General features: G+C 37.3%; 1 protein-coding gene across 4 annotated transcripts in view; it reads left to right on the plus strand.

Moving 5' to 3' along the window:
• The window catches only part of LOC101737883 (collagen alpha-1(I) chain), a 242,025-nt gene that overhangs the window by 137,354 nt on the left and 89,272 nt on the right, over nt 1-15,399 (plus strand). For all 4 annotated transcript variants that reach the window (XM_062671262.1, XM_062671264.1, XM_062671263.1 and 1 more), the window contains exon 4: nt 228-387. In XM_062671262.1, coding sequence (XP_062527246.1) covers nt 228-387 — 160 coding nt within the window. The remainder of the gene's footprint in view (nt 1-227; nt 388-15,399) is intronic.

Raw genomic sequence — 15,399 nt, forward strand, 5'->3', positions numbered from 1 at the left:
AGTATGGTCTCATTAATGCTCTGTTATCAGTTTCCATTTACTTAAAAATCAATTTCAGTCACCAGTTACATTTGGTGGGGACCCTCAATTATCTGTTGTTTAGTATTTGTCATTTTAAGCTAGGCAATAACAGTTTCCGTCTCTCCGTCGGTTAGTGGCAAAGTAGATTCTGGGTTCAATTGTGTGGCAGACAGAAATGTAAAAATATAACCCTACTATTTGTTCAGGTTCGCTTTGAAAGTGTCCTTGGAAAATGTGACACTTTACCTGAACTGCCACGAATTTGACACAGTGGTGGTAAGAAGGAACCCCCTGGAACTGGTCTTCGATTCAGCGTCTACTCTCTACGTAGGACAGGCGGGGCCATTGATAAGGGGCGCTTTTCACGTGAGTACATTTTCCAATCTTAAATTTTATATAACACGAAAATTACGATGATTTTATTTAAGATTGATGTATAATCTCGATTGGTTTATAAAGGACGCTTTTTTAGCAAATTTTAGAATATTTTAAGAATTAGCTTTATAAATATTATTATTAAATGGAAGGCAATGGTGAGTCCAGATGTTTGGTATGGTATTAAGTACCGTGCTACTTCATAGGTAATTTAAATAAATAAATAAATAAACTTCATAGATTAATATATTGAATTGTAATTGATTCTTAATAACTGTAACTGTTAGAGTTTATTTAGGATTGGCTTGAAAATTGTTTTCTTACATAAAGATTACATAAAAGAGATGATAAATTCGTTTTTAATATTGTCCCTTACGTATGAAAAATTTTAAAAACTTAATGAAAATCTCATCACGGTTTCGAAAACTTTAGTTCTATTCTTTAAAAAGCTCAAACAAAAGCAAAAGTTCACTATTAAAATCCCCGAGTAGTAATCCCCTGGAAACTTTTCTATTAAGTTGGAGTTACCCGAACTTAGAGGCTATTTTCTAACTTGAACGAACTTGTTTATGCAATTACCCTTGTAATGAGTATAAAGATTGGGATAAAATAATCCCATTCACCGTAGCAGGTTTGTTTGTACATTGTAAGTTACTTTGTCCGCTCAATCTAGGCTTCTATTCAATATTAAAAAAAAAAGTATTTATTAGAGAACTATTAACAAAACTATAAATAAATTAATTAATCACACTTAGTCCTCGACCTTATAAGCTCTTCATTACTCAACTGAGACTAGTCTTAACGGTTTGATTTCGCGTTTTATTGCCATTATATTAGGAAAGTATTTGAAACGTCGAAATAATATAATGACAAAAACAATGCTACAAGATATACCGCAGAAGTAATTTTAATTATATATTTTACTTTATATATCTAGTAATTTTTTATCACTGTCTATGGCTTTTGTATCTAAATTTACATTGTATCAACAAGGCTTTTGGATTCGCTAGGACTATGTATAGTAGTAATGTATTGCGTAACTTTCTTAAGTCTACCCTCTCCATATCTTCTTTTAGAATATCGGATGATTTCAATTGTGTGATCCAAAACTACACCCTCGACAAACATCCGTCCTTTCCGTATCATCAGAACAAAACTGTACTCTGGTCTCTAGGTATACGTAAAATAATTCAGACTAGACTATCGGAATTCTCGCAACAAAAACTATCAAATGACATCCTCTGATTCTGTTTTATCTCGACCCTTTGTAAACAAAGCCGCTTCTACCAGAAACAGATAAGCGAAATCCAGAGTCGGGCGATCAAGGTGTAACACACGGCTAGAGCGAGCGACGAGCTAAAAAACAAAATATTCCATTGTCGTCCAAACTAAATATTCGACGATTTTCTAAGAACATTAAATATTCACTAATATTCTAATGATATTATTGTCTCTGTATATAATAATATTAGTGTGATATTTTCGCACTAATTAAAGGGATATTTTTCAAACAAACCTTCTTAATAAGACATTCTGAGAAATATATTAATATGACACGATTATTTCCAATACGGGTCTCATTCGATTTATTATAATACATAATATATTTAATGCCAAAGTATCAAAGGAAAATCCCCGAGCATTACATATAAAAAATTCTTATATTCGCTTCACAAAATCGTTAATCTCTGACACGTCTGACAAGTCACGTTTTTACTGGTGGTAAGACCTCTTGTGAGTCCGCTCTTGTGAGTCCGCACCACCCTGCCTATTTCTGCCGCGAAGCAATAATGCGTTTCGGTTTGTAGGGTGGGGCAGCCGTTGTAACTATACTTGAGACCTTAGAACTTAATCTTAGGGTGGGTGGCGCATTTACGTTGTGGATGTCTATGGGCTCTAGTAACCTCTTAACACCAGGTCGGCTGTGAGCTCGTCCACATATCAAAGCAATAAAAAAAAAAAAAAAAAAAAAAGTCCATTATTTTGGTATAAATTCTGGATGTTGTTTGTTGCATATTCCCTTACTCTTAATGGATTCTTCGAATGTTTTGTATTTATTTAGGAAGCGATTTGATAAACGTCACCTCATTCCGCTACGGTTGTTTTTCCATCGACCGGTGGATAATTAGGTCCGAAGATAATAAGATGTAGTAGACTCACAGAATATTAACGTTTTCCTAGTTTTCATCAGTCAGATTTCAGAGTCAGTTAAGTTAAAATAGAGAAATCGTTTTGTACCGTGGTGCTTAAAAATTCCTTTCATTATAAATAAAGCTGGTTACTTAAAAATCCATTGCAATCGAAAACCAATCAGCTGTTTTGTTGACATGTCGCCATTTTTTTTATGACGCTTTCAGAATTATCTATATATTAATACGTGAAACAAAAACTTTGTGTCCCTTTTTACGAAAATTGCGCGGACGGAGGAGTATGAAATTTTCCACACTTATAGAGAATATAGAGAAGAAGTGCACAATGCTAATATTTTTTTAAAATAATGCATAAAAGATACATTAAACCAATCAAGAAAACATTACACACACTACATACCATGTATTTGACGGACACACGCATGCATGCCTACTATTTATTGTCAAACTTTTGTTCTTGACGTCTGTGGTCAAATTGAGAATAGATTAAATATTGTTTGTCTTTATTAATATTTTTTATAGAAGTATAAAATACAATCATAATAGTGTACAAACTGACAATTCCAATTAATTATAGTCGAATTTCGACTACTGCGGGACCTCTAGTTCGAATAAAATTATATTCGTATTAAAACGATTTGTTGTCTCTTATGTAATTCGAATTTACAGTCAACTAAAAAACGTTTCTTACGTCCACATAAATTCAGATCTAAAAGTATTTTCTGAGATAATCTTTTGTCAAAGAAAAAAAGCACAACAAACTCTTTTGTATAAAGTTAATATAATGTTCAGGATAGGAAACTTTTTTACTGAGCCTAGTCGAGAATAATCACGTTTTTTCTTTGCCCTCTTTTCTTGAATTTAAGTAGCATATAAACTCTTCTATGGCGGAGGATACGTCGTTGTACACTTGAGCTGTTTCTAAGTTTTTTTTTATTGCTTAGATGGGTGGACGAGCTCACAGCCCACCTAGTGCTAAGTGGTTACTGGAGCCCATACACATCTACAACGTAAATGCGCCACCCACTTCGACACATGAGTTGCATCGTCTCAGTATACTTATAGTTACAACGGCTACCCCACCCTTCAAACCGAAACGCATTACTGCTTCACGGCAGAAATAGGCGGGGTCCGTACCTACCCGTGCGGACTCACAAGAGGTCCTACCACCATTGTACATTTACATGTTGATTAGTATTTGAAATTAGTCAATAGTTGACGATAAACGAACTATATTAATATGAAATCAAGATATATATTGTCACACATCTCCGGCGTGGCAGCTCTGCACACATGGACTACTCGCGATACACGCGCAGCATTCAAGCTCAGTTTCGACTCACCGCAAACTTCGAGCAGCACTGGCACTTGCAAGCTAATCTCAGCACGGACAACGATAACTAAAATATGACACGACCTCCGGTCTTGGAGGGGAGTGATGTGGCGGGTAGCCATCATACAACGCAAGATATTTGACAGATGCCTGAATCTCGCTTACGATATTTTCAAGATAAGCTTGCATAATATATACAAGTTCCGAACAACAACATTCGGACCGTCGGTCTACCGAGAAATATCACCTGCTCGGTGGAAGATCTTCCCTTTGTCGTATATTTCCCCAAAGTGCGATTTAGATATGTGGTGATGGAGACCAGGAATTACACAATTTAAATTACAGTCAGATATTCATATTATTATTATTATTTTTACGGCCTTTATAGGCAGACGAGCATACGGGCCACCTGATGGTGAGTGGTTAGCGCTCATGGACATCAGCAATGCCAGGGGCAGAGCTAAGCCGTTGCCTACCGTTTATTACTCTCCACAAGCCTCGTTTGAAGAAGGAAATGTCATAGCGCTCGGGAAACACCGTGGAGGGGAGCTCATTCCAAAGCCGGATGGTACGTGGCAAAAAATATCTCTGGAAACGCACTGTGGATGACCGCAATGGCTCTAGGTAGTATGGATGATCTCTACTACGGTGGCGGGCGGTGCGATGGTAAAAACGAGACGATGGTATCATCTCAAATAATTCCTAAATTTAATTCCTATTTTGCTAAAGTATAAGCTTCGTAGTCGACATGTAACATCCACTTATTTTCAGAGATCGGACAAAAATTCGATAAATACAAAAGCGTACGTGATATGAAAGATCTCATATATCAAAACGTTTTTTTCTATAATGTACATGAAAGTTCTGCTTCGAATTGCTATACCAACGTTTATTTATTCGAAGCAATTAATTTATTTAATATCCCAAACACATCGTTACAGATAAAATTTATCACTGTCTCATATTGTAGTCTAAAGGTTTCAATAAATTTTGAACGATACTCACTTACCAGTAATTTATTTTACTGTACTTTAAGTCCTGCATTAATAGTATAGTATAAAGGCGATTGCTTTCTGGTTGTCTCCTCTTCATCCTTCAAACAGAAACGCATTACTGCTTCACGGCAGAAATAGGCAGCGTGGTACCTACCCGCGCAGACTCACGAGACATGCTAGCACAGAAATAAATCAATCTTGATATCGTTTCTGTGCATGCTACAGTTATTACGTATATTATAATTTTGCGGGCTTAATTTTTATTCCATGATGTTATTATCTCACCGTGGAAGTCAATCGTGAACATTTTCTAATTACGTATTTAATTATAAAACTCAAGAGGATGTGTTATTGATTTTATAAGTGTTTATTAATTGACAAGGTTTTGCTATAACCCGAACGCGTTGTCAATCTGAAAATGATAAGCAGACAAGCAGTATCCTTGCTCCATGACAAAAATTACACAGGTTGCGGTAATGCGTTTCGGTTTGAAGGGTGAGGCAGCCGTTGTAACTATATTTGAGACCTTAGAACTTATATCTCAAGGTGGGTGGCGCATTTACGTCGTAAATGTCTATGGGCTCCAGTAACCACTTAACACCAGGTGGGCTGTGAGCTCGTCCACTCATCTAGCAATAAAAAAAAAAAGATTTATAGTTAAAATCATCAATTCAGTTCAAGTTCTTAGCCGTTTTAAGCGGCGTCTATAACTTCCTTTCAAAATGTTATGATTATTTCAATGATTATTGAGTCACCTTTTCAATATGTAGGTATGAAAATATAGAATCCATCCTTAAATGTAGGTATACAAAGATAATTGTAACAATATTCACGATTGATTTTTACGGTAAAGGAATAACATCGTGTAATAAAAATGAAACCCGCAAAATTATAATTTGCGTAATTACTGGTGGTACGTGCGTACTGGACCTCTTGTGAGTCCGCGCGGGTGGGGTACCGCCACCCTGCCTATTTCTGCCGTGACAGTAATGCGGTTCGGTTTGAAGGGTGGGGCTGCCGTTGTAACTATACTTGAGACCTTAGAACTTATATCTCAAGGTGGGTGGCGCATTTACATTGTAGATGTCTATGGGCTCCAGTAATCACTTACACCAGGTGGGCTGTGAGCTCGTCCACACATCTAAGGAATAAAAAAAAAATTCGATCTTAGCCCCAACAAATACCAGTAAAATACAACCAACTACAACCTAATTTATTTGATGAATGTTCAGAAAACTTTGTATGTAAGAGCTACTCACTCTCTGAAAGGGAACAAAAAGTCTTAATGAAAAGTCAGTCCAATTCATCGGTGAAAAAGGAAAACCGTCTGAACACATCTCGAGCTAATCTAACGCTCAAAAAACTAGCAGATGTTTAACTTTTTTTTTTCTGTGTACAAAGATATAGATAGTGATGTCACTCTTAGTGCTGCGTGGTTACCAAAGCAACCATAGATCATAGAACCATAGATCACAACGTGACTACCGAATCCCGCTTGGAGAGAGAGAAGATCAAAATAGAGGCGTATGTAAATACAATAGAGATATATTTTTTTATTTCCCGTATAGGCAGACGAGCACACGGCCCACGTGATGGTGAGTGGTTACCGTCGCCCATGGACTTCAGCAATGCCAGAGGCAGAGCCAAGTCGCTACCTAAATGCAATCGTTTCTCTTATTGCAGAAACTTCGACGCTGTTTGTGTAAATAAAATACAGGCTTGTAAAATGAGCATTCGCGTTTATTCTAATTTTAGTATGATTCAACTACAATTTGCCATGCACGGGGCTAAAAAGCTGGGACGGAAGAGAGGGTTGCCATTAGCAAATTTTAAAACTATCAACTTAGCTAGGACTTAGGTGTTACCATTACAATATTACAATAAAATTCTAATGTTCATATTTTGATCGATGCCCATGGACGTATAAAATACCAAGATAAAAGCCCCAATGAATATAGCACGGGATACTGAATGACGTCTAGGAATGTTTCCGGAACGTTCCTCAAATAAAATTTAAGTATCTGCGATATTTCTGCACTGGGACTTAGTCAAATATGTAGGAACAGAATTCGGGTCGAGACCGTTTCGGAGCCCGAAGCAGTGAGGCCCAGAAAGCGAATGTGAACTGAAACATAAACAAGACGAAATGTTTCTCGAAAGCTACAAAATTTGCAAACTTATTTGTTGTTTAGGTTTTCGATTAAGTTTTTTATTATAACTTTTGATAATAATTCTTCTTCTTCTTCTTCTTTGTCACTTCCTCATTACTGAGGGTCGTGATCACCTTGGTCCAGTTTTTGCACCAGCTTCCTCTAATGTTGCCTGCATTCGGCCTGCTTAATGGCGCCCGGGACGCTGATCTTTGTTGCCACCTTGACAATGTCCGTCCACCTGCTTGGCAATCTTTCTCGACCTTTCCTTCCACGTGACCTACAACTATTAATTTTTCCAAGTTGTCTGGATTTCGTCGGGCCACGTGATAATAATATATTGGGGAAACAGTCTTTTCACATTATAGTATGTATGAACTTGTAATAAAATCTCTTTGGCTATACTATTTGTATCTGGCTGGTTTTGGCATCATTAATAGTTGAAATTTTAAAGAAGATAAGTCCAAATTCAAATTTGGAAAACGTGTGATTTTGTATTTATTTTTCGTACTGTCATTTCATTGGTAGTGGCGCGTATTGTGGGCCCGCACCGATAAATACCAACACCCTGTCTATTTCTATCGCTAAGTAATCTTGCGTTGCGACTTAGAGAACGTGATACCAGAGCAATTGAGATATCATAGACCAGATCATCGACATTCACGTTGTGTGCCTATAGGCTCCAGTCATCCCTTAACACCAGGCGAGGCTATACATTCACCTACCAATACGCAAACAAAACAATTAAGAAAAATATATAAGTTAGACTTACAAAAAAAGCCCTCTTTGCAAACGCAGAGAAAAAGCCAATTTGAAATACACTATCCTCCATCTCCCATTATACAATACGAACAAACAGACTACATTTTACAAAGCCGCAGGGCTTTATATGCCGCGGCACGTTTGCTAAAAGCCCGGAAGTGCTGCGCGTATGTGGAAAATGACCGAATGCCGCCAAAGTAACTTTACTATTCGCGGTAACTTGAAAAAAGTATCTTCTAGCAAACAGACCGATGCTAACAGAGAATTTTAGATAATAGGCTTTACTTTTTTTTATACTGCTTAGAATGGTGGACGAGCTCACAGCCCACCTGGTGTTAAGTGGTTACTGGAGCCCATAGACATGTACAAACGTAAATGCGCCACCCACCTTGATATATAAGTTCTAAGGTCTCAGTATAGTCACAATTAACTATCCAATATGCTGCAGCCTAAGGGGGAATTATAATCCTAGCGGTGTGTATATGTAGATGTGGTTTTCACTTATTTATTTAGGTTACTTTTTCTTGCTTAGTTGGGGAACGATATTGCAAACCACCTGGAGTTAAAAAATTACTGGTACCCATAGATTCTGATATCAACAACGTAAATGCCGACCATCTTGAGACATGAGGTCTAAGGGCTCCGTTTGTACAGTACAATGGCTGCCCCATCCTTCAAACAGAAACACATTACTGCTTCACGGCAGAAAAAGAAAGGGAGGTGGTACCGACCCAGCGTACTCCCAAGACGCCCAGTAAAAAAATACGCAGTAAGCCCAGAATTTAAAACCAGCGTTTTTTTGAAATAAAAACTCTAAAAGAATTTTCATTCGTGAATTAATTTCAAAATTTATTTGGTTTCATATTGTCAGTCGTGATTATTGTAAGCTGGACTACTTTCTGAACACAAATACCGCTGTAGGCTAAGCTATGAAAACCAAAACCTGTTATAAAAAATGATTGAATTGGTATTTGAAAATGATTTTTTTCCTTTTTTTTTAGATTAAATATATATACAAGAATTGCTCGTTCAAAGGTATATAATAAGATAAGATAAGGTAAGATAATAAAAATAGCCAATTCAGCAAACTTTGTTTCTCTACAACCTAGAAAAATGAATTTTGTCTATTTTGTTTAATACCAATTATATTACACATAAATGGATAATGCAATACAAAAAATAAACTTTTTTTTTCTCCTACCTATACTAGCCTTGAGAGGCTATTTCAGCTTCGCCTTGACCTGTAGGTGAGCTCCTGGGTCTCAAATAAGAAGTGTTGCTGACACTGGCCCTAAGAAGAGCAGTGTTTCGCAGAATCTACCACCGGATCGGAAACGCGACCCACTTAGAAGAACCGGCGAGAAACTCAGCGGGCTGTGTCTATGGGTTAATCTATGGGTAAATTACTCGTCGAGCCCTTCGTCGCAAGCGAAAGGTTCGGTGAGGACGGTGACCGGTGCTTAAGGTACCTAAAAGCTCCGTTGATAGATCGGGAGGATCCGTAATGACATGCTTAGGGCGACGTCGACAATTATAATGTGACTTCAAACTACAGGTTACGTACTAAGCCGTTAAACGCGTGAGGTCATATGTACGTCCACAATTTCAATTTTTACGTAAACCTTGCCCAAACCTTCGAATGGATACGATTTATTTTAGTTATTGATCTAAAGTCTAGAAAGTCGACAACCCGAGAAAAATATTCTAGATAAGCCATATAAAGACAGCTTAGTGCCCACGTCCACGCACGACGGTAACTATTGACCGTCAGTTAGATCGTTTGCAGCATGCGTCAATAAAAGGCTTCTCTTGCGGATTTCTTTTTATTATTGCTTTTATGATTTGACGAGCTCACAGCCACTTGGTGTTAAGTGGTTACCGGAGCCCATAGACATCTACACCGAAAATGCCGCCACCCTGCTTGAGATATGAGTTCTAAGGTCTCAGTATAGTTACAACGGCTGCCCCACCCTTTAAACCGAAACGCATTACTGCTTCACGTCAGAAATAGGCAGGGCGGTAGTACCTACCCGTGCACACTCATAAGAGGTCCTGCCATCATTAATTACGCGAATTATAATTTTGCGGGTTTGATTTTTATTACACGATGTTATTTCTTCACCGTGGAAGTCAATCGTGAACGTTTACTAAGTACGTATTTCATTAGAAAAATTGGTAGCTGCCTGCGGCATTCGAACACCGGTGCATCGCTACACACGAATGCACTGGACGTCTTATCCTTTAAGCCACGACGACTTAAAACTCGTTTGCAGCATGCCGCAATAAAAGACTTCTCTTGCGGAAATGTGATTTTAACCTCATTATGATACGATGGATAGCATCCACAATGTAACCGATTAACATCAAATAGGCTACCCGCTCATCAGCTGTTCCTAGCCAAGAACAACATGACGTGTACAGGAGAAAAGTATATTCAAAGCCGAAAACAATTCCAATATACTTATCAATATACTCAATAAACTAAATCGCATACCAAAAACGACAAAGCCAACTCAAGAACTCAAGCATAAGAGAGCCTAAAACCAACTTCACATGCAAAAATCGCGTATCTCCAAAGGGCGTGTGCGATAAAGAAAAACCTTTTTAACACACCCCGCAAAGTGGATACCGCACTTGGGACACGAAAATCTCAATCGAATACTTTCATATATACCTTTCCTGTATCGTCTTGGTTCGTGCCAACAACAAGGATGGGGCTTTATGACAGCGGTTCGAGAATTTATGAAGTAAGAAAAGATGTAAAAGCGCTCGTGGTCAGTATTAATATCGTAACAATGAAGACTGTTGTTTGATTTGTAGCCGCTTATTTATTTTATTATATTTACACGATGGATTACAAAAAATTAAAAATTATCATTATAGAATGTGTTGCATTGGAACTATTTTTTTAATGTCTGACAATTGGGGATCACAGTTTTACTTTTTTTCTTCTTTTATTTCCTACTTATGCTGATAGCCTTGAGAGACTATTTCGACTTCTCCTTGATGTGTAGGTGAGCTCACGGGGCTCAAACCAGAGTGTTGCTAGCGCTCGTCCTAGCAAGAGAAGTGCTTCACAGAATCTACCACCGGATCGGAAACGCGACCCACTGAGAAGATCCGGCGAGAAACTCAGTGGACTGTGTCTATGGGTTAATTTACTCGCCGAGCGAGTTCGGCGAAGACGGTGACCGATGCTTGAGGTACCTAAAAGCACCGTTAATGGATCGGGAGGATCCGTAATGACGTGTTTAGGGCAAAAAGTTTCACAAAAATACGGTATTTCCCTAACCTAATGTAAGGTTTACAAAATACGAAATTTAATCTTTCTTTACGTATATTTTAATTTTTATTTTAAATCCTCTCAAAATATGTCCCGTATTAGGTTAAATTAAGTAACTAAATAAATAATCTTAAACAGTATTATACACCATCTCTTTACCCCGATTCTCCATCGCAATATTAAAATGTACACGCAAAACTGGATTGCGACAAAAAGTTACTTAAAACGAAGCACTAAGGTTCGGATACGAATACTTATGAGAAAATACATGCTAAAGCGACAAAGAGGCCTATTCAAGCCGTCTGCGCGTCTGAAAGGGTGACACCCTCATTGTTTGTACACACTCTAATATTGATATATTTCTTCTACTGGAAATATGAATTCACTTTGTGATTCATACTGAGATATTGTTCGGAAGATATGTTTGTATAGCAAACGAACTTAATGTGCTTAGGGGTGTTATACATTTTCTATCTCTCCATAAATCATCGATACTGATGAATAAAAAGGTTGAGCAACAACCTTAAACAAAAAGAAAAGCGATGATGGAACCTTCTCGGTGGGTCGCGATTTCAAACCGTTGATAGATTCAGTTGAAGGCAGTTATTTTCTCAGACCGAGCTCCAAGAGCTGGCCCACGCCAACCAAAGTCAGTCAGAATAGACGCTTGAGGCTACTAGCAGGTATTTGTAGTCGTCGTGGCCTAAAAGATAACATGTCCGGTGCATTCGTGTTTAGCGATGCGCCGGTGTTCGAATCCCGCAGGCGGGTTCCAATTTTTCTAATGAAATACGTACTTAAAAATGTTCAAATTGACCTTCACGGTGAAGGAATAAATCGTGTAAAAAAAATCAAACCCACAAATTTATAATTTGCGTTATTACTGGTGGTAGGACGTCTTATGAGTCCACAGGGTAGGTACCACCACCCTGCCTATTTCTGCCGTGAAGCAGTAATGCGTTTCGGTTTGATGGGTAGGGCAGTCCTTGTAACTAAACTGAGACCTTAGAACTCATAGATGTTTATGGGCTCCGATAACCACTTAACACCACGGAGGACGTGAGCTCGTCCACCCGTCTAAGCAATAAAAAAAATGTGGCCAAAGGTGACGGCAAATAATAAATAACATACCTGTTCATATTCCTTATCTATACTAATATTATAAAGAGGAAAGATATGTTGGTTTGTTTGTATTGAATAGGCTCCGAAACTACGGAACCGATTTGAAAAAATCTTTCACTGTTTGGAAGCTACACTATTCCCGACTAACATAGGCTATAATCTTTTTTGAAAAAAATTAGAGATCCTTACTAAAACTCCAATAATGTAACCCAAGGTTTAAAAAAATACCTAAAATGTTCTTTACATCGCGTACCCTGCGAAAACTATTGATGATAGAGTAAAATAATGCACTACGACTTTGTAGAACATATTTTTATTTACGGTGCATTGCGGTGTATATGTGGTTATACCGCAATAAGTGTTCTTTAATTTAAAAAAATAAAACAATGTCGTTGAAATTTTGTTTAAAGACCAGAGCGGAGCCGAAGCTTGCCGCTATTTTCAAATAAAATCCAACCTACATACCTTTACCAAAAATACAAATTACTATAAAAAAAAACTATTTACTTGGTGATATTGATGGATTTCAGTGAGTACTTGGCACCAGGTGAATCTCTTTACTCATCTAAAGCAATACAAAATTCACCGAACGAAGACAGCAACATTACGCGTTACAACGTAATTAAAATCAATTTTAAATAGAAAATAATTTGGAAGCCGAAACGAATTACTGTTGACTTAATTAATGCTTTAAACAAATAAGTGAGACGTTTGTTAATTTGCGCATGCGTTATGATTTGACATCGAATTTAATTCGATTTACAAAGGGCCTGCGAATTTACAAAGTCAATATTGAACCGAGTGCTGATTGTGGTGTGAATTTTCATAATTCCTGTAGGTATTCGTGCTTTGATTTGTTAAAGCTGGTCTCGGGAAGTCGTTCTTTAAAACAAGGACAACTGCTAGACAAATTCTCGAAATGACGTCAACAAAAAATAAATTTGTTAAGAATTCCAATGTTTTTGTTCATTATTAAGCTATTGCATAGATTTTACCGCGGGTTTTGAGCGCGGCGACTGAATCAAGAAATTCTGTAACGAAAATAACCTGACAGCCCCACTGCGCCTACCATGTAGCGCGCATTCAACACATTCACACGTTGCGCTTGTGTAGTGTTTGTGAATAAGCGCGTGGCGTGACGTTACACTGCATGCGCATCATAAAAAGTCTGCCCATCTCTCTCTCGCGCGGTCTAGCTTATAAGTGTGAAGGGGACAGTTAATGTTTTGCTTTTATTAATGTTTAATATAGCGTGGTCTTGTTTTATTATTGTTTTAATATTAAATTATCATTGTCTAATTATAATTGCATAAGTTGATAATAAATTTTATGCAATAGCTTTACCGCGGCAATTCCCGAATGCCACACGTTTATTTTTATTTTTTATTGTTGGTTGGACGAGCTCACGGCCCACCTTATGTTAAGTGGCTACACCGTCTACAACCTAAATGCAGCAACCCACCTTGAAACATGAGTTCTAAGGTCCCACAATTTTTACAGTGCAACGACCGCCCCACCCTTCAAACAGAAAATCATTACCACTTCACAGCAGAAATAAGCAGGGTGGTGATATCTACCCATGCGGACTCACAAAACGTCCTACCACCAGTATATTCTTGAAACGTAAACCAAAATACGGCTGTGTTGATTGCTCTAGTTGTGCGTCGACTACCGGAGGCCAAGGTCACTTGAGACGTATATTCGAAGGCTGCTATTTTGTATAATGTCTGTTCAAATCACGAGATAGGAATGCCGGATTCCTTTTGCAACAGAAATAGAATGAATGGTTGGTGAACCTGTAATGGCTTTCAAAACGCCCTTTTCCCACTAAAAATTCAAAGTTATACCTCTTAATTATTCTAAGGTGATGTTATTTTCGTCGTAATTTTTTCATATTTACTCAGGATGTGTTCCCGACATAGGGCGTCTTACTAATTAGGCGATTAACGTTTAGAAATAATTATAATATTATATACGACAATGAGATAACAGATTCATTTTATCATTATCAAATAATCGACTGTGTCGTCAATAACGACCCTTCTTTTTACACACAAGCACCATACAAGCATATGAGATTTGATCTCTTACAGAGAACTCTAAACGTAATATATCTTTATGAAGACTGACGAAAGTAATTCCACGAATTTGTTTCTAATCATTTGGATTTCCGGAAAAACTGCGAAAGCCGACTAGAGTCAGTTCATTGTCAAAAAAAATAATCCTAACAATAAGATAGTAATCTTATCTTAACGAACGGCCTCAAGAACTCGTCCGAGAATAACATAAAAGGAAAGTTACCTCAAAACGTCGATCTTTCGTCGTAACTCCGTCTTAATCTAATCCGCCCCTGTTTGTGATACAATGGTGTTTTTATCCTTCCACTATGTTTTGGCTAGAAGAATGAACAGTCTAGGTTGGTCAGTTGTTCCGTGCACACGTTCTACCTATAGTGTAAATATTTTATTACCAATAAGTTTAAGTACTTATGTAATTTAATCGAAGCTTAAGTTTTGAAATTAAATTGCATTCCCGCCGTTTCACGATCACCGCGCCATTTTGGAATTGCAGTTTCTTTATTCAAATTTGACAGATATTTCATAGTGACGTGAAACACAATGTGAGTGAGTGACAGTGATTGGTTTCGCGTTCGTTTCGCTATGAATCCCTTGATTCGGTGATACATAACGTTCGAAAATCAAATGTGACAGTTACAGATCAATTCGAATTTGAAATTTAAATTTATTATTAACTTTTTAATTTGGTATTTGGTATTTGGTTTTTGTACTTCGAACTTCCTTAAAATAAATCTATACCTACTCGTATAAACATAACATATATAAAAAACTTAAGCTTGTAGCTTGTAAACTTTTAGAAGTTTCAGTTAATTTCATTAAATAATCTGTTTAAGTTATAAAAATACAATTATAATTAGTTATACCAAATCTCTGTGCAAGTCTTTAAACTTGTATGCTACAATGTTGTCAATGAAAAATTTAACAGAAATAGCGGAAACATTCGTTAAGGCGAAAGAGTAATGTAAAAACATGAATAGAAAAACATTCGTAACATATGTTGTTTGATTTGATTTTGTTGTTTTCGTAACAATATATTCCATGGTAAATACAGAGGGCACGCAATGTTTGTCCGATGTGGGAATGGAATCCACGACCCTCTGTGCAACAGTCAGGGCCGCTATCTCTTGCAC

Source organism: Bombyx mori, chromosome 11 (assembly GCF_030269925.1).
Source record: "Bombyx mori chromosome 11, ASM3026992v2".
In the NCBI taxonomy this organism is placed as follows: domain Eukaryota; kingdom Metazoa; phylum Arthropoda; class Insecta; order Lepidoptera; family Bombycidae; genus Bombyx; species Bombyx mori.